The sequence below is a fragment of the Telmatherina bonti genome (assembly GCF_933228915.1).
Source record: "Telmatherina bonti genome assembly, chromosome: 5".
Classification (NCBI taxonomy): domain Eukaryota; kingdom Metazoa; phylum Chordata; class Actinopteri; order Atheriniformes; family Telmatherinidae; genus Telmatherina; species Telmatherina bonti.
In genome coordinates this window covers 8503879-8531176 of record NC_136623.1, presented here as the reverse complement: position 1 = coordinate 8531176, position 27298 = coordinate 8503879, and the positions used below count along the sequence as shown (strand labels likewise).

Below are 27298 nucleotides of genomic sequence, written 5' to 3'. Positions count from 1 at the left end.
CGTGTGTGTGTGTGTGTGTGTGTGTGTGTGTGTGTGTGTGTGTGTGTGAACAGGTAAATGTGACATGTAATGTAAAGCACGTAGACAGGAAAGTGCTGTATTCATACAGAGCCTTTACAACCATTAGCTTGTCATTGTTACTCTACTCTCTCCTCATTACAAGTGTAGGTGAGGTAATATTACCACCAAAAAAGCTTTTAATACACATGCTTTCTTCTGCGGTTGCGTCGTGACTCAAATATCTGACTCCCGATGCAACGTCTTCCTTAATGGGAATCTTCTGTTTGCATTGCAAACACCAGTCGGACCTGCTGGGTTGAAGTGTGGAACAAGAGATTATCTAATCAAAGAGATGAGACATCAAACACTGTTCCTGTCTCTTAAATATAAAACCCCAGAAGACGATGGAGCATGTTGAGCAGCTCTGGGATTACAGGAAAGGTCGAGCTCACACCAATCACAGCTTTGTTTTGGCAGAACCCCTTTTTCTGCTCATAGAAAAGGCATATTGTTCTCTTCGCTAACAGGGTAGATATCCCTCCTTATGATGATCATTTTCCCTTGAAGGTACTGAGCTGAAAGGAGGTCACAATCAACACAGAATTTAGAGGGCTTCTTCTTTCACTCGAGCTTCAATTCTTCTTCCAGTTTCTAATTCACCATGATAGATTTTTCATAATCTTTCTAACCAACTTAGAAAAGCCGCAACAATAACTTTCCTCCGCGTGTGCCCATTTTCAACAAGCAGTATTTAAAAATTACACTTCTTTATCCAGTTTGATCCAGTTATGTTTGATTATTTTTGGAAGTTCACGACATCAACTGCAGCTTGTATCACAACCACAGCAAAGCTCAGATTCACACAGACCGAACACTTTAAAAGTCTAACAAACCATATTTAAATTAGCAAAATGTGGCTGAAAGTTGATCAACCAATGTCCTCCTTTCAGCACTTAGTTTAGGATGCTTCTCAAATTTAAATGAGAGCAGTCAGAGACTATATTTAACATGAACATGAAGCATCTCAGACAAAAGCAGCATGCATAAAAGGAGCACATTGCTGCTCTGATAGATTGCTGCTGTTTGCAGGACCTGGATATTCATGCAGCGTTTAAAGTATGCGGATGCACTCCAACAACAGATGGATTGGCTGTGCTTGTTTGCTTATCTATGAATTTAATGTTGCAGTAAATGGTATTTTGAAAACAGGTTTGCATCCACTTGCGTGGATATTGCCTGTTTACATTACGAGCAGCAATGTGATTACCTGCTGTTAGCAGAAAGCATGAAGGTGGGGATTTTTCAAGAGCTCCTTATGTAATGATTATTCTATGCTGTGCACTTTTAGTTAATAGCAATCTGCCCTTTGTAGCTGGTTGCATAATGTATTAAAGAGATTAGTTTACCCTATTAAGATTTCTATGTCTGGAAAAGACTGAAAATATCAGGTTTTGGGAGGTGAAGCTGCAGGGCATCAGTGTCTCGTTGTGGATAGACAGTAAATGCACACATGGTGCAGGGAATTCTGCTGAGCAATTTCTAAATGGAACACAAGATAAACTAATGAAGGCAATGCTTCTCTCATGGGCCAAAACTAGCCCACCACAGGGTCCAGTCTGGCCCATTGGGATGAATTTGTTAAATGTAAAAAAGGACATATAAGACTTTTTTAATTAAAGCCCCGGTGTGTAAGAATTACTTCCATCTAGTGGTTTGCTGATTGAATGCGAACAATGGAGTAGTGCTCTCTGGCGTCTTGCTGTGTAAGACGTTATTCCCACTACAGAAGCCACAAAAAGTCATGAATGTGAAAATGTCAACATCTTGTTGTATTTGGTACAAAGCTACTGCTAACAGCTGTTTTCATGTGAAATGGCCAAAATAAACTTCACTGTTAGACTGAATGAACTTAACCTGTCCAGCAGAAAGCTGCAACCTCCACCTCAGTTCTGACCATCGACCGTATATGTAAGATGGACATCGCCTTCGGCGGTAAAAAGTAAAGCCTATGCAGAAGTGCATAAAACTGCTGTTCCCCCTTCATCCACTAGGGGCTCCAAAACAGAGCAAATCCCCATAGACTCCCATGTTAAAAAAGATCAACTTCACAGCAGAAATAAACATGTTTACAGCCTGGTTCAAAAATCCATTTTAGGTTTGATAGGTCAGGTTTACCTTCATGACAACTGTGGGGGAGTACATTTTTTTTCTAACTCGCCCGTTTAAAAGTAATTTCATCTCCTAGTTCAGCATATTTAGGGGCGTGTTCTCTTAATTGACAGGTACAAATCTCCCGCTTCAAGTAAGAAGAACATAGAACAACCGCAGTTTTTAGCCGCTAAACAACGTGACTTAGCTTTAGCCCGCTTACCTTCGTTAGCTGGTTAGCTCCTGTTATCTCCGGGTTAGCTCGGTTAGCTCTTAGCTACAGAAAGCTCGGAGTTCGCTCGATGTCAATCATCCACCATGACGCTCACAGCCCCCCTCTCAGCTCCACCTCTTTGCCCATATTTGTATTTTCCGGGCGAGACGACACACATGACGCTGCCAAGATGGTGATGGTAGGATCCGCCCACCGAGCTTCAATTCAGCTCTTCAGAAACCTACGGGTGGCGTCACGGAGACTCCATCCATCTCTTTATATACAGTCTATGGTTCTGACGTCTCTCATCAACCGTCTCCATCTGGTGAACGCTACACCCATGTAGACTCACCTTTTCTGCTGTTTTTTTTTTCTTGGCTATTTTTCCTCCCTTTCACGATATAGAGAGTATGGATGCTCCTCTTTGCTTGTTTCTGCTCCTCCCATAACAACACACAGGGATTCAGAATACCTTATCAATAAAAATCATGATGGTAAGGCTGGGCGATATGGCCAAAAAATGAAAACAAATTCGATTTCCGATTTTAATCGATTTTTTCCCCTTTCTGTAAAGAAAAAAAAAAATTACAAATGTCAGAAAATTATTCTTCTTCAAAAGTGCTTTTATTGCAGTCATCCTAGAAGTTTACCTAAATTTAAAGTGTAACTAAACAAGCTGTTAAACAAGATTGTAAAAAGAGATGGCAGGCGCTGCCACTGTAAACATTATAAGTAACAACATGTTTGTATTTCGTGCGTTTCCACTGTGAGATAGTTTTTAAGTTTTGATCATACATTGAAGAATAGGCCTCACTTCACTTGTGTAACTTTATTCTAAAATAAAAAACTGATAAAAAAAAAAAAAAAAAGTACCTCCTCTTGGAAGAAAAATAGTGATTCATTTTAGAGTATTTTGACATTAAATAACCAAAACAATTTCCCACATTGGCAATGAGGGAATAAAAAATTAACGTTTCTTTTTCCCCTAACATGTGTTTCGAGAAAATTGACCTCTTTGAGACAAAATACAATTTTTTTTAAAAAAAATCCCTGAATGTTAATTCTAACATGTATTATTACATTCTTGCTGTTTTTTTGTTTAATTTACAAGAAAGACAAGCCTGTCAGCTGCATCTGGCTTCAGACCGCTGTGGCGTGTGACAATCCCCCCTCCCACTCTGAAAACCCTGCGTTTCCTTCACACCTAGACACTTTGCAAAAACTAAATATCGCCATAAAAACCAGCTGCTATAAAAGTTTTTACGATCTCAAGAGGTGGTTTTTCAGACATTTTGATAAAGAAACATATTGCAAGAGTGTAATGGAAACCCTTTTTTATGCATTTACGTGTCCGCAGACGTGATGTGGGGGTCGTGACCAGGTAATTCCCGGGAAAGATGGCGCGGTGTGGAATAAACAACAGCAAATTTCAGAGTTTTAGAAAAGAAAACGAGGGAGAAAAGCTTCGAAAATCCGAAGCAAATTCTCCGCAGCAAGTAGAAAACCCTAAGATAACGCTACATGCCCACTTTGCATTAACCGCAATTACGAAACGTGATGCTAGTGTGCTAAACATTTTTCAATGGAAACACTCGCAAATCACAACTGTTGTTTGTCAAAACGTACAAATATAGTTTTTATTCAGCAAAAAAAAAAGAGTAATGGAAATGCAGAGGGGGCACTTCTTGTACGTTTCTAGTTGCCATGTTGTTATGTTTAGCGTTTCTGTGGGAAACCAGTGGGAGTGCGCTGACATCACTATAAAGTACGGAAGCCCGAAAGGTGCTGGCGGGGCAAAAAAATCCAGATTTTCATGAAAATAAATCTTTATAAACAGAAAATTCGAATTAATCGATTAAATCGATTAATCGCCCAGCCCTACATGATGGCGGTCTATATTTTAGTTAAAGATTATTTTATCCCAACAGAGTTACTTCCCATGAAACCCTCAAATATGTTTATGTCAGCTTTGTGTGCAATGCAACTTACTTTTTTTTCGTATTGCCTAAATGCTTTTTTTCCAACCCCATATCTTAAAACAATACACTTTCTTTGAATAGTTTTTTTTTCTTTATTGCAGATAATATGAACCCAAGAGACTGGAGCTTGTCCCCACTTACAGGGTGGAATGACAGCTGAAAGCACTAAAAGCAGACAAAAACCTTCTCTGGAAGATGTAATACAACACATGCTCTGAAATTTTATGGTTTTTTATAGTCACCCTAAGGGTGAGGATACTAAACCTACTCACACACTGCTTGATCTCATTGTCCAAAGCCAACCCCACAGAGACGTCTCTGACGGATACCGATGCCAGTTAAATCCTCCATTGGCCCATTCTTCTGTGCACAGTCTGCTCATGCTCATTAAACCAATATGTGAGAAACAATAACTTCTCAACGAAAGCATTGCTGCTGGGCTGTTTCGTTGATATGACACCTGATAAGCTGCGTATGTGGAGATGGCATGACTTACAGCAGTATTTAATGACACTTCTGGAAGAGTAACAAACGCTTAAGAAAAAGCACAAGGTGAGAGAGAGTTTAAATAGATCTTCCCAAGGTCATGAAGCCGTTCAGGATCTATGAACTAAAGCAGATAAAGTCTTTCATATTTTAGCTTTTTATTAACTTTAAGTCTTTAACATTCAGTAGTCAGTGTATTTTATTGTCTTTTATGTTATGTCAGGCCCTACACTTTCAAGTTTTCATTCATTCATTCATTCATTCATTCATTATCTGAACTGCTTAGTCCGATTAAGGGTCAGGGGGAAGCTGGAGCCTATCCCAGTAATCATTGGGTGAGAGGCAGGGTACACCCTGGACAGGTCACCTGTCCATAACTTCTAAGTTTTGTTCTTTTAAATCAGTAAAGAGCTGTAATACCTGTAGTCATTTGACATTTACTTTCAGATAAATGCTCACATTTTCATCTGGAGGTGTTCATATTTCCCTCCAGCTTGACGAAAGCCCCAGCAGCCTCCAGCAGAGGAAAAGTAACCACAAAACATTGCACTCCCACCACCGTGCTTCATCGTGGCTAAGGTGATACATTTGTGCAAAGTGTAATTTCTAAAACTGATTCCAAAGAGTTCAACATATATTTTCTCACATACTTGTTTTTTGGGGGAAATTGTAGCTGAATTTGGTTGTTTTCATCAGAAAAGGCTTCTAACTTGCAACCCTACCTCATAGTTTGGACGTATAATGCGAGATGTTGCCTCATGTTAGCTGGTGCCACAACTAGCACCAGAAATCTGTGGAGCTCCTGAAAAGTTGCTTTTGGTCTCTTCGCAACCACCCAGACCAGTTTTTGTCTATTCTTGTCATTTCATGCTCGTCATGGGAGCATGGCCAAATCTTTGCAATGCCGCTGCTTTCTCTACCTTTATTGCAAGCACAACTCAACCGAACGCACACCAGCATCAGTGAACTGCTCTAAACAGCAAACAGATTTTATCGGAACTGAAACAAAGTCTTATCTGTGAAACCACAAAAGTCTGCTGGAGATTTGATCATTTGTTCATTTCTGTAACTTTCCAGTTGCAGGTATGATCTGCTGCAACGTGTCTGAAGTGTCTCAGTTACTATGAAGCTGTCAGCAGAACTCCCTGCATGCTGCCAGCATGCAGCATGATGGCGGTGCGTGCTGTAATCCCAGCTGCAACACTGCCAGATGAAAAATTAAATGAGTTTCAGTGGTTGTTTTCAGCTTTCTGTCACTGTTGCTCTGCACAAAATCCACCTGTTGAACGTTTCCCGCTGCAGCCTTCTTACCTCCGTGGTGCGGCGTTGGCTCTTCACGACATTAATCCTCGGTGTAACTCTCTGAGCTGGCGTGTAGCTTCTTCTGCATGCATGGTGCCGTGTTTCAGCTCAGTTATTCACAAAGTTTATCCATTTCTTCTTTTTCTCATTATTCTTTCCCAGTTAGTGATGATGGGGCAGAGTTAGCTACCTGGCTGACAGATAGATACAGCTGTGCTCATATGTCTTCATCCCCTTTCATTAAAGAAAAGGCTGAATTTACAACAGTCACTCAAATAACTGGAGACTTTAAAAAAAAGGAAGAATAACTAATATTTTGTTCAACAAAATATTAGTTGATGAGTCATGTAATATGTAATAAATTATCTTATTTGTTTGTTTTTTGAAAAAAAAAAAAAAAAATTCTGTTGAACCAAAAATAAAAAATAATGTAATGATTTTCAGAAAATGTGTATTTATTCTTACTTTAGTCAGTTTCAGCTTATTTTACAGGCAGCTGTTTTTTCCTCCTTTAATGAAAGGGTATGAATAAATATGAGCACAATTGTAATTAGATAGCACATTTGGCCCACCTAAGGCTATTCCCATTGCACAAGACCTATTATCAGAAGCTAAACAAAATATTGTTTTGTTTTGTTTTGGTTTTTTTTTACCATTTTTAAATGAGCTAAATAGAGATTTTTCACTAATCTGTGACATAACAACTCTTTATGTGTCACATTTATTTCTGTTCTCCTCAGATTGTCAGTACTTCACCCCACAGGTGTATGTTTTTTTCACTGTGGACTTGGATAAAGAGACGTTGGCACAGTTACTGCAAACTCTGTTATGGTAGTTTTGTTTTGTTTTTTTCTTCATGCGTAGGCTGGAGAAAATGTTAGGGACTGCAGACAGAGAGACTGGTGGGCTCAGAGTGAAAAGATTGCCATTTGGACAGGTAAAATGAAAGAGAGTGAAAGGAGAGGGCCGAGAGGAAAAATGAGGAATACAGATAAAGGTAAGCAAAGAGAAAATGGAGGGCTCTTGATGCCAAACGAGTCTGAATGGAAGGGAACGCTAGGATGCTGCAAAGACAAGGAGAGGATGCAGGGAGGAGATGGAGAGAGATTGAGGGCTGAGAAAAGGTAGAGGGGAAAAATGTACTATATGAATTATGTAAAACATCTGTGTGGGAGGTGGAGGCGTTTGTGTGTCTGGGCACCAGAGTGACAAAAGAGCCTGAGAGGATGAGAGAGCAAGGAAAGAGCAGAAAAGATGGCATGATGAACTGCAAGAGAGGCTGAAACGCATGGAAATGGAAATATGAACAAATGTAGTTTATTGTGTCACAGTTGGCTTGCTGTAGATTGATGTTGATGATAAAAAGAAAAGGAAAAAAGCTTTTTGAGGCACACAGCGCTGACAAGTAGGCTTTGATATCTTTCTGTTGTGTTGATTTTACTAAAAGTGATTATTCAGTCACCATGATTTTATCAGATAGTTACCTCCAGTAATGTAGTGCAACACGCTGCTGGCTAATTATGCCTTTGCAGGCTCATTCTGGGTGAAAATGTTCAGGAAAAAGCCACTTTTGTTTGTTTTGTTTTGTTTTTTTACATGCTAGCAGATTTGTTGGTCACTCTTTCTGAAACACTTCTGTTTACAACTGGCATGATCATCTGTTGACTTCATTATGCTACGTTTTGCTTCATCGCAGCATCTGCATTTTGATTTTTCCAGTAAAATCAACTGGTTGGTTTCCAGTCTGACATTTTTAATTCATTGCAAATCTAACACACATTTGCAAAACTTCTAACGTTCCCTATGCTATCAGTTGTGCATTGTGGTTCCTGATAATTGAAAAATATGTTAGCATGCTAGTATAATCATGGCAAACACTGGCTGTGTCTCAATTCAGGGTCTGCACAATTCCAAGTGCAAAGACTACATAGGCTACGAAGTGTTCTACGTTGTCTGCACACTCCAAAGTGCGCTTACTGTCAGTAAAATGAGACGGCCTATCTAGTGTAGAATTACCCGTAGTGCTTCAGTCCTCCGTTGCCTAGCAACTACATATGTCAAGTTTATCTAATTACTGATCCCATTCTTCCACAAAAAACACAAGAATATTTTAAAATGACAGAAAATAGTGCCAGTAATTTTAATTTGATTTATTTTCATTTTCCTTTGTGATTAAATGACAAACATGAGGAGGAGGCGGTTTAGACGAGCTCTCCTCTGGCTGACAGCTCATCCTGTCAAGCTGATGTTAACTTCAGTGGAAAATAATCCTTTTTAGACACATATACAGTCATCCTCATGTGTATTCATACCCTCCCATTAAAGAAGGAGAAAAACTACTGCCTAGGAAATAAGATGAAATTGAAAAAAGTAATAATAAATAAAAGTTTTATGAAAATCATGACATTATTTTCTAATTCTGGTTCAATAGAAAGATTTAAGAAAAAAACAAAAAAAAAAACAAATATGATAAAATAACATGTTGCATCACTCATAAACTAATATTTTGTCGAACAAGCCTTTAATGTTTCCACTACAGTCAGGTGTTTTCTGTTCCTCCCAGTCATACTTGACCTGTTGACAGGTATTTTGTCCCACTGTTCAACAGAAAAATGCTCTAATTTGTCCAGGACCAATTTGCTTGTTTGTTTGTCTTCATTAACTCAATTAAATGACAGTGTCTTTAATCACTGGAATACAATTTTAGCACTTTTTAAATTATTGTTCCTTGTTTCAGTCTCCAATTAATTGAGTGACTGTAATAAATTCAGTCTTTTCTTTAATGAAAGGGAACGAAGACATCTGAGGACAACTGGAATGAATTTGTGGTTATTGGACACAATACCACTGTCCTCCCTGTTTGTCTGCTTGGACAAATACGTGTGTGTATAGACATAAAAATAAATAGATAAACAGTCTGGCTGGTGTGGTATCTACACCGGCACTCTGCTGCTCATTCTTTTCTATCAGGAGCGCAATGAATTCTGGGATAGGAGAGGTTGCTTAGGATACATTGCTTGTATCCTTCGTTTTAAGCTAATCTGGAGCCAAACGAAGAGTGGATTCTGTTACGCCCCCTGGGAGGGGTGCAACCTGACAACCACAGAGGGAGACAAGACAAGTATAGAGGGTTGACACGTTTATTTACAGGTCTCGGATATGGCAGGATTATGGAACCTGTGGGAGAGGATGGGACATTTAGGCTGTGCCAAAATCAAAGAAAACAATAAAACAAAACGAGGCCTAACTCAGACTGTATCTGTGAACCAAATGAAAACCAAATAAACTCCTATCTAACTGATCTAATAACCAGCTTGACCAAAACGTTTACAAGGGGTGGCAACAGCCTCTAGCCCTAGTGTGTCTATACAATGTTTTCTACATGTGGAAATGTAAAGGGCGCCCCAACTTACCTGGTCCTCATGCCTCCCCACATTCCTGTTCCACCATGCCATTAACAAACACAAGCAAAAACAAAGAAGAGCCTGATGGCCTCCAGGTGCTGCTCTTTTAAAGGGTGATCTTTAGTGCTGATTGGAGCATCTGAATTTGAACCAGCCAATAGATCCCAGGCTAGGCAGATCTCCACTTCAGCTACTTGGAACCACCTGGAGATAACAGGGATGACAAGTTTAATGATGCACGTAACAGATTCGAAGGAGCCTTTGAATTGGGACGGCACGTCATAATCCACACTTCAAAGTGTGCAGACGCTGAAATGAGACAGCCAATGTGTTCCCTGAACAAAGTGTGTTAGCATGCTAATGTTTGGTAGCCTCAGAGAACTTTAAAGTTGTGCTGTTTTTTGCTTAAAGTGAAACTATTATGTGCATTTCAGGCTAATTTATTTTTAGTTCTGCGTTATTGTCACAAATGGCTTTATTTACTTCAGACCGACCCTCTCCGTAGGCTGTCAGATCAGCCTGTGGGCAAAACGAGTGGATTGAGACTCTTCCGCATTAAGCCCCGCCTCCCGCCACTGCACTACATCGGGAGCGCGCATCGCAACTGCTTTCGCCGTCATTGTAACATCTCATAAACAGAAGGATTAGGCTGATATGAACTCAATAAAAAAAACAAAATACAATGTCAACACGTAGCATACAGCCCTACATGTTGGAACCTGAATCAGAGCCTGAAAACGAAGTGGAAAACAGCAACCCACAGCAACGAATGCAGCAGGATGTCTCTCTTTGGTAAACTCACCAGCCATCGTTGGAAATAACTTTATCCCACGTTTTCCACCCGCCTGATGTATTTGTACATGCCTTTGTTAACCAGTAGAAGGTAACCAATCACCGAACCTTATCCCCCGGGACGTCACAAGGATTTCCAAGTAGAAAAACCTCTCTAAAACGATGCGTTTTTCGTCGCCATGGAAACCGAACGGAGAGAGTGCTGGAACTCAAACTCAAACTTAAACATGTGTTTAGGTGATAAAAAAACAGTGCCGTTCACATGTCTGATGAGGATTCAACACTGTAAGACTGTAGAAAGCTCAGAAAACTCCAAATACCATCATAGGACTCCTTTTAAAAAGCAGGTTAATCCAGGATTCTTTACTCACATTTTCTGGTATTTGTGCAGAAAACCTATTCAATTCAATTCAATTCAACTTTATTTATATAGCGTCAAATCACGGCAATGCCATCTCAAGACGCTTTACAGACAGAGGGGAAAACATAATGAAGGTTAATTCATAAGGAAACCAACAGATTGAGTTGAGTCCAACTCAATCTCCCATCCTGAGCAAGCACACTGGCGACAGTGGGAAGGAAAAAACTCCCTTTTAACAGGAAGGAAACCTCTGGCAGAACCCGGCTCAGGACAGGCAGCCATCTGCCTCTGCTGTGTGGGGGGAAGAGGACAGAAAGACAACAGACAACAGGAACTGCTACTCCCGGCCAGGGAGACCTGCTGAGACAGGAGACATACATGTTAATGATGCAACACTGTTATGGGGGGGGGGGGGGTAAAAGAAAGAGATAAAGAGAAAAAGAAAGAAGCTCAGTGTATCAGGAAATGTCCCTCAGCAGTCTAAACCTATAGCAGCATAACTAAGGGATGCTAACCATCCCTAGCTATAGGACTTATCAAAAAGATAAGTCTTCAGCCTAGTCTTAAAGGTGGGGAGGGTGTCTGCTTCCCTAACACTAACTGGGAGCTTATTCCATAAGAGAGGGGCCTGATAACCAAAGGCTCTGCCTCCTGCTCGGCTCTTTGAGACTCTAGGAACCACAAGTAAGCCTGCAGTCTGTGAACGAAGTACTCTGCTTGGTATATAAGGAACTATGAGGTCTTTGATATATAGTGGTGCCTGGTTGTGGAGGGCTTTATATGTAAGGAGAAGGATTTTAAATTCTATTCTAGATTCAACAGGCAGCCAATGAAGAGAGGCTAAAACTGGAGAGATATGATCTCTCATGCTGGTTCTGGTCAGGACTCTGGCTGCAGAATTCTGGATCAGCTGAAGGGTTTTCAGGGCATATTTAGGACAGCCCAGTAATAGAGAGTTACAGTAATCTAGTCTCGAAGTAACAAAAGCGTGAACCAGTTTTTCTGCATCACTCTGAGACAGAATGTCCCTAATTTTGGCTATATTACGTAAATGAAAGAAGGCTGTTTTAGTAACCTGCTTAATATGTGGGCCAAAGGACAGGTCAGGGTCAAATATTACTCCAAGGTTTCTCACTGTAGCACTGGAAGCTAAAGTAATGCCATCCAGGTTCATTACAAAGCCGGAAAATTTAGCTCTGAGTTTTTCAGATCCAACGAGAATTACTTCAGTCTTATCTGAGTTTAAGAGGAGAAAATTTCTAGACATCCAAGTCTTTATGTCTATGAGACAATTTTGTAGCCTATTGGGCTGATTTGTTTCATCTGGTTTAAAGGATAAGTATAGTTGAGTATCATCTGCATAACAATGAAAGTTTATTCCATGCTGTCTAAAAATTTTGCCTAAAGGGAGCATATATAGCGTGAAGAGTACTGGTCCAAGTACAGAACCTTGAGGAACTCCATGACTTACTGTAGTTTGGGAGGAGGACTTGTCATTTACATGAACGAACTGAAGTCTATCAGATAAATATGATTTAAACCAGCTTAACGCTGTACCTGTAATTCCAATCACCTGTTCTAGTCTTTGTAACAGAATGTTATGATCGACTGGCCATAAGAAGGTCATTAGTAACTTTCACCAATGCTGTCTCAGTACTATGATGAGCTCTAAATCCTGACTGAAACTCCTCGCATAAATTATTTCTGCTCAGGTGGGCATGTAGCTGAGCTGAAACTATTTTCTCCAGAATTTTGGACATAAACGGGAGATTAGATATAGGTCTATAATTTGCTATCACCTCTGGATCCAGAGATTGCTTTTTAAGTAAAGGCTTGATTACAGCAGTTTTAAATGATTGTGGTACATATCCTGTCACTAAAGACATATTGATAAGACTTAGTAGTGATGTATTAATTAAAGGGAAAATGTCCTTAAAGAGGCTCGTTGGGAGAGGGTCTAAGATACAGGTGGATGGTTTAGATGAAGCTATTATTTTAGTTAATTCAGAGGGTTGGACAGGACAGAAACTATTTAGACACAAGTCAGATCCTGGTTCTAAGGATGCTTCGGAGACCACAACAGGCTCAACATTATAGGTAGAAGGAAGAGTATTGTGAATTTGATCTCTAATGGTATCAATTTTATTCCTGAAAAAATACATGAAATCATCACAGCTAAGTGAGAAAGGAATACATGGCTCCACAGCGCTCCGGCTCCTAGTAAGCCTGGCTACAGTGCTGAAAAGAAACCGAGAGTTGTTTTTGTTTTCCTCTATCAATGATGAATAATAAGCTGTTCTTGCCGTACGTAAGGCTTTTTTGTATACGCTTAAACTTTCTTTCCAGGTTAAGTGAGACTCCTCTAATCCTGATGAACGCCATCTTTTTTTCCAAACGCCTTGATGCCTGTTTTAGAGCTCGAAGCTGGGAATTAAACCAGGGAGCCTTCATAATCTTACCTAATTTCTTCTTCTTTAGGGGAGCAACATTATCCAAGGTTGTACGCATTGAAGCTGTTATAGTATCAGCATGTTGATCAATCTGAGCAGGAGTAAGGCTTAAAGGGGGACTCTCAGTCATGCTAACACATGGTAGATGTGAAAAAATTGATTCAATTGATGTTTAAATTTTGTAATATTATTGTCTGATAAACATCTACTATAGTAGAATTTATTTTTGGTCAGTGAGTAATCAAATAAAGTGAATTCAAAGGTTAAAAAGAAGTGATCGGACAAGACAGGGTTTTGAGGAAATACTTTGAGAAAACCTATAAAAAAGCAGCAAAACAATAGTAGGACCAATGTGGGAGGTAAAACCTTTGGGCCGAAAATGACACATTTATTAGACTTTTCAATACCTCAATCTACTTGCTTTTGCTCGAATTCAAGGGTATGCGGCTGTAAAAGTGAGGAATAAATTAAGAAACGTTGCTGAGAAATCAGACCTGTGAAAGAGGATTGATTACAGGTTTTGCTCTGCTAATTACTGGTGATGGCTGCCGGGTAACGGATCTGATTTCAGACAAAAAGTGTCCACTGCTAGTTTGCTATAGTGAGTAATACAGCATTTAAATGACAGGATTCAAATGAAGAAAACAAATGTACAAGACAAAAACATTTTATGAAGTTTATATTTTAGTTTTTAAGAGTATTTTTTAACATTTGTATACATGTTTCATGTAGTTAACTGGAATGAATTTCTGTAGGAAACATACAGAGTTAACAAATGACAACATTAAGCTTCTTCTGAATTTCTATGGAAAGCCGGACACGACAAGGGGTTCTGTTTAGGAGATTTTTAAAAGATAATTTTTGTTTTATTCTAGCCATAATATTTTCCATTTCCACTATGGATTACACAAATCCATTATTCCACCACTAATCACTTTGTTAAACACTAACACGATTAAGTGATCATAAAGATGCCTCAAAGTTGTTACTTTCTATAAAAGAGCATGTCTGAACCGTATCAGCAGGTTGTTTCTACATGAACCAAAAGCATAATCACACAACATCGGTGTGTTACTGCTTGTGTTGCTTTGTTTTCGTACCATGTGAGTTGCAGAAGAGGTGTGTTACAGTGGCACAGTAAGGCAGAGGAAGAGTTCTTCCCTCCAAACAAACAGATGAAGTCGTCCTTGTTGGATTTCTTTCCTTTGGTTCTTGCTGAGACGGCCCTCCAGCCTGTAAAGCATGACATAAAAAGCTGCAGAGGAAGAAGGAAATACATCTGATATGTTCCACCACTTGCAGGAAAACCAGCAGGTTTTTACATTAAAGATAAATGTAAGGTAAGACAATGTTTATCTAACATTGTCTTATCTTGTTATTGATGCTCCCTCTCTTCCTTCATGCTCAAGCTCGCTCCACCACTGCGCTGCAATTTACAGTTTACAGATTTTATACGTTCGTGAGGTTATTGTAATAATCTATCTGATAAAGTTTACGTTAAAACTGTGACGCCGTTTGGAGCTGAAAGTCCCGTTCAGAAGGTTCTGGGAAATCTACTCGCCAGGGGCGAATCTAGGATCAGAGGCATACGGGTGCCGAGCATCCAGAGAGCTTATATAAATATATATATATAGATATGTATATCTATATATATCTATATATATATATATATATATATATATATATATATATATATACATACATAGATATATAGATATAGATATATATATATATATATATACATACATAGATATATAGATATAGATAGATAGATATATATATATACATACATAGATATATAGATATAGATATAGATATATATATATATATACATACATAGATATATAGATATAGATATATATATATATAGATCTTAGGGGTGGGAAAATCAAATCGAAAAATCTATTTTTTTCTTCACAATTTTAAAATGGATTTTTTTGTTAAAAAAAATCGATTTTTTTTTTTTTTCAAATAAATAAAATTAATCCTCTATAAAATTTTTGTCATTTCATTGGTTTTATTGATCTTTTTACTCGTCTACTTGGGCACTATAGCAGCAGAATGATGATCTGGCTACTGTGTCGTATTTTCCAAACTGAAATCAAGAAAAGTTACTAGCAAAAAGAAGTTTCATAAAATACAAAATTTGTTTTTAATATAAAAAAATCATCATTATTGAAGAATTTTGAGAATCGCAATTTAAATCGAATGGGCACCCAAAGAATCGGAATCGAATCAGGACAAAAGCATGTCGTCACATTCCTAATAGACATAGATATAGATATAGATATATAGATAGAGAGATAGATATGTATAGATATATAAAAGGAAAGATATGAATAAATGAACTCGTCTCTATGCTGTTCATGTCACATACCCAAACAATGTGTTTTAGATATATTAAGTGATATCAACATCAATATAGCTACTCTTACCTGATACATGATGAGGCTGTACACACATGCACACACAGCAGCAGGATTTATAATGTTAATAAGCATCCAGCCATTATTAGCACATTGTCTTTTATAAATGCATGTAATTGACACAGCAACTAGATTCTCTCCTTCGTTCAAACAGGACAGTGGTACTTAACACCTGTAACGTCGGCTAGAAAAATGTCAGCTAACTCCTACCTCAACACACATAAAGAGTAACCTAAGTTCAGGAGGAATCAGGAGAACTGGTAATCATAAACATGTGTTGGTATGAAGTAAGGTTTAGCATTGTGCAACGAATCCTGGTGAAAGCCAGACACTTACACGACTGTCATGGTTCGACACTCAGGTAGCGCATCAATCATCGGAGAGCGCTGAGATTTCTCCCTGTCTGAGTCGGGGAAGGTGGGACTATAGATCAATAGATCAAACTATTACGGCAGCCAGGGGGTGTGGTGTGTGTGAGTGTGTGTGTGGGGGGGGGGGTGTTACAGTATTACTTTTTGAACCGGGTAGGATATAGTTTCCACACTTTTATAGTTTGTATTTTTTGTTTATTTTGTTTTTTAAAAAAAACAACGCATACACTAAAAGAAAAGAGCAAAGTTTTAGGGGTGCTTTGTAGGGCTGCTTGATTATGGCAAAAATTATAATCACGATTATTTTGACATAAACTGAGATCTCGATTTTTTTTTAACAATTATCCTTTTATCTTGAACAACATGATTTTTTTTTTTAACATTAAACCGTGACTTTTAAAGAAAAATTCTTTTGGATTCCACAAATTTTAGAAAACAAACAAATAACATGAAGCTTTGTCTTGACAAAGTGCAAAAACGGATGTAAACTGAATAGATAAATATAAGTAAGGATTAAACAGCGCTGCACGTCGTGATGATCTCGGCTCTGTGCCGGGTATTATAACCATCTAATGCACGGTTCCGAGTTGCTGAATCCACATATACCATGGTCCCACACAGGAAATATTTTATATCAAATTTGTATTTCTTTTTCTACAACATTTGCTGAAGTATAGGAACTATTTCATGTTGTCCTGGATGTACGTTTTATGCCAAACAACCGCTGTCAGGCTGCAGCGCGTTTCTCTCATTCACCTGTTAAAAGACAGCTGATCTGAACCAGCTGATTAATGCGTTGCCATGGTGACGCCCGGTAACGGAGGGATATTACAGTGTTTAACTCGCCGAACGATGTGTGCGTTTACACGAAAATAATGCAGCCAGTTTTCACTGACAATGGTATAAACTATGTTGAGGTGAACTTCCACAACCTACTGCAGTTATTCTACATTGACCTGCAGCCGGAGCCGACTGAGACTGGCCGCCTGGGAGTGCTTTAGGACGGGAGAGGCTCCCGCTGCTCCTTCCTTACAGTAACTGCAGAACAATATGTGCCTTCAAGTCAGTCGCCAAAACACCAGAAAAGTCTCCAATAACTCCAGTAAAAGTTGATAGATTTGTCGCTTTTAACAAAAAAAGTCTCCAGATTTAGCGAGAAAGTCGCCAAGTTGGCAACAGTGTCTGAATGAAAGCAAAGCGGCTGTGGGAGGAGTTTACAGCACAGCGCTGCAACGCCAGAGACGCTCGATTAGCAGCTGAAGACAGCAGGAGAGGAAAATAATCACACCCTTTTATTTCTATCATCGTTGGAAACCCAGATCGTAGTTGAGATTAAAATCCGATTAATCGACCAGACCTAGTGCTTTGCTTCAGTCTAGGGGTGCTTCAGCACCCCCAAAAATGGGCTCAAATCACCTATGCTACTCGCTCTCTGTTACCAGGGGAAGAAAATGGTAATGGAAATTAAAGCAGTGATGGAAAGGACTCTGTGAAGACCGGAGTTCCTTCCTGCAGCTGAAATGAGGCTTTTATTAAGGTGCTGGACCTGACTTCACCTTGGCTTCATTCTGCTAAAGACTTTCCCTCATTTACTATTTTAATGCCTGCAGGGAAACATTGCTGTCAAAAGCATTGGTCCCCGATCTCCTGGGCCTTTCATTTGTCTAAGAACTCGTGAATATGAAAGCTATAACATAGGATTTGCATAATTTTTGTACAATCGACCTTAAAGTGACCCCTCAAACCATATGGATGGTGACTTTGTTCCCCTGGATCTGACTTATGGTGGCTCACAAAGCATAACAACCTGATATCCTCACAGTAGTGGTCAAAGGTTCATGGTTTCCCCTTCAGTTCTCACCAGACTGGATCTTGAGGATGATGGGGGACTGTCCTAAATCACTTTCACCATGATGCACATGCAGGAATTAGCCTTCAGGATGCTGGAGTAGAAATTCAGTGCTGACATTTTTGTTGCGTTTTTTTGGATTTGGTTGAGAAATAACAGAAATATGTGGCATGCTTGGGTCAAATAGCTTAAAGAAAAAGTCCATCAGCTCATTTTTAATAGATAAAATAGACATTTGTTCAAAGGAGTCTGTTTTTAGGCATAAAGTAACCCTGTTGCTTCATTCATGCCCCTCACTCCAGTACGGTTTACCACTTTTAAGTTCAGAGGTCCTCAAGTTATTATTATGTAAGAGAGCATTCATTAAGAAACACCCAAAGCTCACTCCAGCATGCAGCGGACTGTTTAAGGACACACACACACTAAACTGTTAAAAAATCACTTACCTGACAGGTGGCGGGCAGAGGTTGTTTTTGGCAGTGATTATCGCTTTGTGTAGTTGTTTGTTTGTTCGCAACTTTACGCAAAAAACTGCTGGGGGGATTTTCATGGTGTTTTTTTCTGAGAAGAGGTCTAAGTTTGATTCCTTTATGTGTTGGTAGTGATTCAGAACAGTATCTGGATCCAGGAATGCTTAGAAAGGCTCTTCCTCATTGTGAGAAAGGACTATATTCAATATATATTCATATAATTTCATAATAAATGGTGAGAAAATGCAGGAGAAGTTCCTAACAGGTTTGTAATATATTGAAGATAGGGGAGTTTTCATCACTGTAAAAGAAAAAATTTAGATATAAACATGCAACAAACAGCAGAATATAACCAAGACTCTGTGGATTCATTGTCAATATATCTGGAATCTGATCGTGGATCCATTTAAAATGAATGCAGGACCAGAACATCAGTCTTACAAAAAGACCCTGTGGAGTTTTTTGTTTTTGTTTTTTGTTTTTTTTTTTTACATTTTTTTTAAGACTTTTTAAATCCACATTGGACCCCCTCCCCTACATTTCCCCCAAACAATCAGACCACAACAACAACAAAAAACTCCAGTTACTATATCTCTTTGATGTTAAACACCATACACAAATAAATACTAAGGCCTGTTATTTTCCAAAGTTATACCTACCAAGCTTAGGTAAGGTTCCCAAATTTTAACAAAGGTTTCATAAGATTTTCTTAGACAGTATGTTATTTTTTCTCCAAGGGCACACAACTGTTCATTTCTGTAAACCACATGGTCAGAGACAGGGGGAATCAGACTTCCATGTCACCACAATACATTTTCTACCACTACCATGGCTATCTCAAGAAAATTTTGGGGGGTATTTTTGGCATTTATCTAGGGGTTCCTCAAGGTTCATAAAGTTTCCACTTAAACAAATTTCAGGATCCAGAGGTATTAAAATCATGACAATGTTAGCCAGAGTACCTCATAGGTCCTGCCAGAAACCTGATTTTCACACATGACCAAGTGCAGTGCAAGAATGAACCAACTTCCATTCCACATCAAAAACATAAATCAGATAATTCAGGTTTAGACCTGTGTATTTTCTCTGGCATGAGATATAACTGATGTAAATAGTTATAATAGATAAATCATGAATTAACAGTGGCAGTTATATTGTTCTGGCATCAGTTCGACCAGAGGGTATCTTCAATTGAAACCTTTAAATCTAATTCCCCCCTTTCCTTCAATCTATATACTGCCGGTTTAGGGCATTGTTTCATCAAAAAGGAGTATACCTTAGAAACAAATATATATGGTTTGCCATCATGCAACAGTTTTTCTAACTCTGTAAATTTAGGTAACCTTATATTTTTCCATAATGTATTAATTAGGAATTATCATAATTGAAGATAACAGAAAAAGGTTTTATTTGATAAATTATATTTCCTTTTCAATTGATCAAAAGTCATCAAAGATTATCTTTCAAAGCAGTCCTTTCAAAGAATTTATTCTAGGTTTGCAGAATCTTATTTATAGTGTTACTATTAACCGTGTAACTGCAAATCAGAATTCATTTCAATTAAAGCAAGAAAAAAATTTTAGATTTTGGAGATAAAGATAAAGATGAAGGGACTGGACATTTCTTCACCTGTAGCAAAGATCATGGGGTGGCCAAAGCCTTCAATCTCCAGATGGCTGCACATGTACAAAATCAAAAGACACCTGCGGGAGAATTAAAGCAGAATAAAACACTGGCGTTACTAGCTGAGGTCGGCTGGTTGGGGTTTATAAAACGTAAGGAAACAGCAAGTCATTGAGTCTGTTCATCTGCAACAGTTTAATTTAACCAAGACTACCTCCTGGACACATGTCCTCTGCTTCATGCACCAAGCAGATGTGGGCTTCTGAGTCAAACAACAAGCTCAGGTGCAGAGTAAACAAAACATCCACTGCTGTTTGTGAACTCGCTGGTTTAACCTGCTTCAGAGGAAAACAGTGTGACTTACAGATGTTACTGCATACTTATAAAAAGAGAGTGATGTGTCTGTGGAGCTGCAGTCTCAGAGACATGGAGGACCTCAGCTGGGATGATAGGCTTGTTTCCTTTCAGGCTCATTCAGTCTGAAAGAAGAACGTTCAGGAAAGAGCAGATTAAAGTTCGGGGCATCAAAACTTACATGAAGAAATGTTTCTGACAGCATTTCTGACACGTAACACCTCATTCCCAGCCAAGAGGTCAGGAGTTTAACCTGGCCAGTGGAAGTCAAAGTGTGAGCCAGATGTCTGAAAAGCGGTGCCAATAAGCCTTTGGAGATTAGCAGAGGAGAGGAGGTGTGCAGCCTGGGTGGAAATAAAAGTGGTGGGCTTCCAGGAAGGAAGCTGGGAACTGTTATTCTACACCTAGGCCAAAACTGGTCCAAGCTGCACACAGAAGTGGTGCGAAACGCCTCTCTGTGCAGGGCCAGAACTGATGTAGTGTTCATGCCAGGCCTCTAGTGGGCAGTGAAGCTTTACAAAAACACACCCAGGTTTGCACCACTTCCTCATAAGTCTGGAAAACACTACAACAGAAGCATTGCGTGCCAACCGTTAGGTATCAGGTGCATGTAGCTTCTGCTCAACCAGAAACAGATCAAAAGACCGTTGGGACCCTCTACTATGCACGCTCGGTCTGCAGGGAGCTGCTGCAGAGACCACCGTGTCTGGGCGGGTGTTGTTCCTGCACTGCAGCCTGATGGTTGCAATCTAGCCATGACTGGGGTGGATCCTGTGGCCTTTGCGATGTTAGACAGGGTGGCACTGGTGTGCAGGGATCCCCATGATGGGCTTGGTGGAAGTGGGGGGATTTATCTGTATGAGTGTGTAACAGATGATGAATGATAAGGTGTGTGTCTAGGATTTGGTCAGGTTAAATGCTTGGGCACACAGTCTTATTTTTAATTTGATGGATAAATTATTTCAGTTTATTTCATTACCGTTGTGATGATGAAAAGCACTTTACGCTGCTCTTCGGTATGAACAGTTCTATAAAATTACATTTTGATTTGATTTGAAATAGTTTAAAAACATGCAGCAGCACAAACATGACATGGAAGTCCGCCATTGTTGGTGTTTGGTGCTTTTTCAGGTTGAGCAGTCTGTGTGTGCAGGTGCAAGATGACGTGAAAGACGTCGTTGTAAAAATATTTCTCTCCCAGATCATGTCCACACGTAGCCGCTTTTTTTTCTAAAATAGAATATCTTTCCCCCTTCTGGCCAGTAAAAATAACGAGTCGACACGAACTTATTTTAAAAAGAAAACAGAATCCATCCACACCTATCTGCACAACCACGTTGTTTAGCACATTAGCATGTCAAACCTTTCAGCGGCGGTAGCGCCCCTAACTCTATCCAATCAGTTTAACCTTCCATCTCACAACGTCACTTCCACTAAACACGAAACGTGCCTCTAACGCGGTATGGTAAGGTGGTAGAAAATAACTATGCTTAATCTCCTCCTTCGCCTTTGGTCGTCCATGTGGAGCGGTACTGACGGCAGTGAGATAGACGGAGCCTCCATGACGTCACCCGTAGGTTTCTGAAGAGCTGAATTGAAGCTCGGTGGGCGGTTCCTACATCACCATCTTGGCAGGGGCATGCGTGTCGTCTCGCCCGGAAAATACAAAATTGGGCAAAGAGGTGGAGCTGAGAGGGGGGATGTGAGCGTCATGGTGGATGATTGACATCGAGTGAACTCCGAGCTGCCTGTAGCTAAGAGCTAACCGAGCTAACAGAAGCTAACCAACTAACGGTTAATGCTGGTAAGCGGGCTAAAGCTATGTCACGTTGGTAACCGGCTAAAAAACCGCGGTTGTTCTACGTTCATCTTACTTGAAGTGGGAGATCGGGTACCTGTCAATCAAAAGGAAACGCCCCTAAATATGCCAAATTTCGAGATTAAATTACTTTTAAACAGGCGAGTTAGAAAAAAATTCATTCTCCCCACAGTTGTCATGAAGGTAAACCTGATCTATTAAACCTAAAATAGATCTTTGTACCAGTCTGTAAACATGTTTATTTCTGCTGTGAAGTTGGTCTTTTTAACATGGGAGTCTATGGGGATTCGCTCGGTTTTGCAGCCCCTAGTGGATGAAGGGGGAACTGCAGTTTTATGCACTTCCGCATAGGCTTCACTTTTAACCGCCGGAGGCTCCGTCCATCTTACATATACGGTCTATGGTCCACACGCAGACGTGCAGAGTATTCCCACATCTTCACTTTGGCCAGAGGTTTTTAAAGAATCATTTTTGTTTACATAAATCTGCATTTTCGTGTGGCTAAAATAACCTCGTTTTGTGAGAAACCTGCTATGTGTGAACAAGCCCCAGTTTACACTGATGGGACATAACTGAATCAGATGGCTGAATTCCTGAATGGATGTCGTCCAGCTCTGCAGAGGCTTGGTATCAACCCATTCATCTGATTCATGTGTGTTGGAGTGTGTGTTGCATCAAAAGGTTGCAGGGTAGTAGATTTCAAGGACTGGACTTGGACACCACTGCTGTAGGCTGTTGTCAAATCTTTCAGTTTTATCCACCCAAATCTGTTACTGTGTGAGTTGTGGTGTAAACAGGGACTAAGATAAATGCTCACACACACACACACAGAAATTTTTTCGATTGTTTCACACTTTTCTCGCCACTCAAAACGCTTTACATTCAATCCATTATTCACTACTCATTCATACCGATGGTAAACTACATGTGTAGCAACGATATGTGCCAGCAGCCTCTCTGACCAACACATTCACACACCCGCCATGCGACACTGGAGGCAAGGATAGTGGAAGCGTCTTACCCAGGGACACAGTGACAGGTTGACTGGCGGAGTGGAATTCGAATCGCCGACCTCCGGGTCGTTGGACGACCTGCTAAACCACCACCGCCCCAATTTTATTGATGCTTATTTAGTGATTTCCTGCTTTTGTGTGCCACTGCACGTCTACATGATCTGTCTTCCAAGTGAAGGACGGGAGTTTAAACCTCAGCTGGTTGCCGCATTTGGCACCGACTCCCTGACAAAAGTCAATAAACACCTACTTTATGTGATGTTCTCTTCTCAGTCCCGACGCAGCTCCCGTTTCCTCTGTACAACATGCAGACTGTTAATATTTGCCTCATCTTGCGTCCAGACAGAAAATCCATCCCTCCAACAGCTTTGCACTGACTTTGCTGGGGTGAGACAGATGCAGGAGTATATGAGACTGTGAATAGCCATTGTGGGAGCGGCAGCGGTGACCTTGTGTGGTTTTATTTCTGTTTGGGTCACCTCTGACCTCCGTCTAGTTCGCTTTCATCCCGTTCCGACAGACGGTCCATAGCAGCTCTCTTGAAGCTGTTTCGTTTTGGCACCGACTCGTTCTTTCTTCTCCGGCTGGTAAATGTTGTTCAGCCCTCGTGATGTTTCCTTCCCGCTGACTCACCTGTTGGCGTTTTCTCCCTCCTGCAGATCATCGTGCGCGACGGAAGAGTATAGCCACTGGGAAGCAGCCCAGCATGGAGGTCCCTCCCACTGCCCCCCTTCAACCCTTCCGACAATCCGTGAGTAACCCCCCCTGTTCCCGGCCTCACTCGCTGCCTCCATCCCTCTCGCTGTCCCTTCTCCCTCCTCCCGCCCTGGGCCCACCACACACCTGTGTCAGACGGGCCAGCGGCACCCCGCCTCACCCTTTCCCCCTCTCCCTGGCTGTGTCCCCCTCTCACACCTTTTGCCCTCAGCAGCAAAAGGGCTCCAAGAAAGGGCCGAGCACACCCCCGTTACCCCGCTCGCTGCCTCTCTCCCCCTCCCTGTCCTACACCCTGCCCCACTCGCCTGCCGCCTCCTCCTCCTCACCCCCCTTCTTGTACTGGGGCGGAGACTGGAGGGCTGCCGGTTCGAGTCCAGTGGTGGGAAGAACGTTTATTGAACCACTGCCCCCTGTTGAGGTATGTGACACAAACATGACTTTAATGTTGATACTGACCACAAATATTCCAGCCGGTTGTCATTGCCATGGCAACGGGTCAGCATCCTTACTACTGTAGCCATAAGATGTGGGACTGAGATTTAATTCCTGATTTAGACAAGAAAACTGTTAAATTTAGTCGTGAGCCTACTTCACGCAGTTTGTTAATCTGACACGCCAGAAGCAGAAACACACACTTCCCCATTAAATCTGATGCAAAAGTGTCTCAAAACATATGACTGCAGGTTTTTTCTGGAACTGTACTGTCGTGCTGATGTAACTGGTTTTTACCTGGATCACAATAAAAAACCAATTAAATCAGCTAACATTAGCAGCTAATCAGATTTTTACTACTTGTTTACGATTCTTAGTTGAATTACACTCACAGCTGAAAGTGTTTTGATGTTATTATCAATATAATATCACAATATTATGTGATGTTGATATTCTATTCTTTAAATATTATGACTATTGTCAGCACCAGAGTTTAACATTCAATCCTGCACATTACAGAGAGAATTACATTATTTGACAGTCATTTAGCAGATAGGACCTAAACTCTTTCGTTCCTGAACCTAACCAACTTAAGTTTGAAATAAAATAAGAAAATAAATAAAAGAGCACATTTGTGAAGTTAAGTTTTCACCAGCAGTCATTTTCCCCCTTCCCAGTCTTTTCTGCTGGTGTTTTGCACACGATTAGCATCTTTTTGCTGCCTGTTCCTCCTTGTAGGACGGAAAGTAGGTCCTCCACCCTTCAGAACTGCCAACAAATCCATTAGAGGAAATGTGAAGCCTCATCTCGGCTTGGTCAGGTCAGAGTTTTGCTGCTCCGTCAATGTAGTGTTTGCATATCAAGACTTCTAGTTCTGTAACTGCATCAGCACAGAGAAGTGCAACATTATCACTTATCAGCTGAAAGCCGCCAGTCACACCGGCTGTGGTGTGGAGAGGTTTTTGATCCCTGACTTCAGTCCCAAAGGCAGAAACCTTTTCTCAGGCAAAATGGAGGCACGCCAGCGAAGAAGCGCTCGCCTCTGAGGTGCATTTCCTGAAAACGCAGCTACAGTGACTGTATGGAGGTATGAGGAGAAATGAGGACATGTGCAGCGCAGCAAATGGAGCCAGATACAAACAAGCAGCTGTAGCGAAAAGGATTTGTGTGTGCAAAATAAAGTTAAAAACTATGTTGCTTTAAAAAATACACAAAAGTGTAAAAAAATAGCTTATAATCCTAAAGTTAAAGAAGAAAAAAAAAAGCAAGGAGTTACGCATAGGTTAAAATATTGAAATTTTCCAGCTCCGATACGAACGCTGAACCTGGATCAGATGGATGGAGAATGTTACTGAAACGGGGACGGAGACCCCGCTTCCTTTTTCCCACTGCCTCCTGTTATTCCATTAGAATGTGGTTCTTTCTTTCTTTGTGTGGAATATGTATGCATTTTGAGACTTAAAGTGTCAGACGGTGCTGCTAATCAGATCAGACTTAGTCATGCTGGCTATTAACTCGGAACCAGCAGATGGAGCCAAGCCTTTAGTCATATCCTCCAGACAGGCTTCAAAGCCATTTGCCTCATGCCACATGACAAGCTGTTATTTCCCTGCAGTCACTCTCCCACTGAAGAATGCCGCTTTGTGATAGGTAAACAAATGAGTATTCAGGACACACCTAAAACCTGGTTGGGTGGACCTTCTTTTACTGGAAGATAAGGCAGAAAAAAACAATGATTTTTATGCTCATTTTTTTAGACTTTTAAACTTTAAATTGACTTTCTTAGCTCATATATTAAGGTTCAGACTCTGAAACCAGGTTAGAAATTTGACAATTATGATCTACAAAATAAAGTTTTGAAATGTTAAATTGCTGAGAAAATCTGTTGTTCGAAGATATTCTAACGTGCCAGTGTAATTATAGCAAACAAGGCGATATCTGGCTACATTCACTGTGACCAGCAATTAAATCCTCAAATATATTATAAGAATATACATTTCCTTGCAATAATGCTATAATTTACAGATTTTATCAGCTGTTTGACTGTCAGCTGAACATAATACTTTCAAAGTTTCACTTTCCAACACCTTTTAATTAAACTGCCAGTTTTATTAAAACATTAATGTTTGATTCTACCATTTATTTGGACAACAATTGGAAAAACCTGCAGTTATCCTTCCTTTCTGTTCTTTCCTCTTTCTGTTATATAGTTAGTCAGATTTCTAGGCAGATTTCTAGAGCAGGGATCACATCTGGACCTCTTGTGACACTGAGTGGTTCGGTTCGGGCCGGTACAGTACGGTCTGGCCAAGTCAGCTATTTTGTGTTCCATTATGAGTCCGTGTCATACAACGCAACCAAGCTGCACCATTTCTGGGCCTCCTTCAGTTGTCGGTCCATAGTAACATCCGGTTACGGTGGAGCTACTGGCGTCACACGATACTGTGCATTGATTGGCTGATCGAAAAATGACACTGCTGGAAAGCAAGCAGGAAACAACACAACATGATGTTCAGTCCAAGTTTGTTGGAAAGTTAAAAGAAAAAACAGCTGTAGTGGTTTTTTCTTTTGTTTGTAGCATCATGTTTGTTGGAGCTCTAGTATGACACCATGCGAGGTGTTTGGTCTAAACCCCGCGTGCACAGTCGCGTTCTGACTTGCAGCGGGAACACACACCTGACCAGACTGTTATAAAACCTCCGAACAGAACCGCTCAGTGGAAACGGGGCTAATGTGTCCCTGCTCCAACACACCTGACTCAAGTCAAACGGATCCAACAGCCTATGGTGGTCTGAACAGCAGCTACCTTTACATGGACAAATATGTCACTTATACGATCAGTCAGACGGGAGATTCCAGCCGACATGTTTACGTGGACGCTCAGTAAAGTCATCCCACCGGTTGTATTTACGCGACGGACAGATTTAATGCACAGTGTCAACTTCTTCTTTTTTTTTTTTTTATTATTATTCTTTTGAATCTTTTGGCCATTGAAATGTTCAGTTAACTCTTTAAGTTCCTGACAAAAACGTTGCATCGGTTACAGTGCTGTTCTGTTTTGCTGCCGCTGTTTCATCCCTGAAAACAC

At 40.4% G+C, this 27298-nt stretch overlaps 1 protein-coding gene across 1 annotated transcript in view; it reads left to right on the top strand.

Annotated features, from left to right (window-relative positions):
* syngap1b (synaptic Ras GTPase activating protein 1b) overlaps positions 1–27298 on the top strand; it is a gene marked incomplete at both ends in the record, with an annotated part of 236922 nt that overhangs the window by 152476 nt on the left and 57148 nt on the right. The window contains one exon of the mRNA XM_079240840.1: positions 23721–23812. Coding sequence (XP_079096966.1) covers positions 23721–23812 — 92 coding nt within the window. The remainder of the gene's footprint in view (positions 1–23720; positions 23813–27298) is intronic.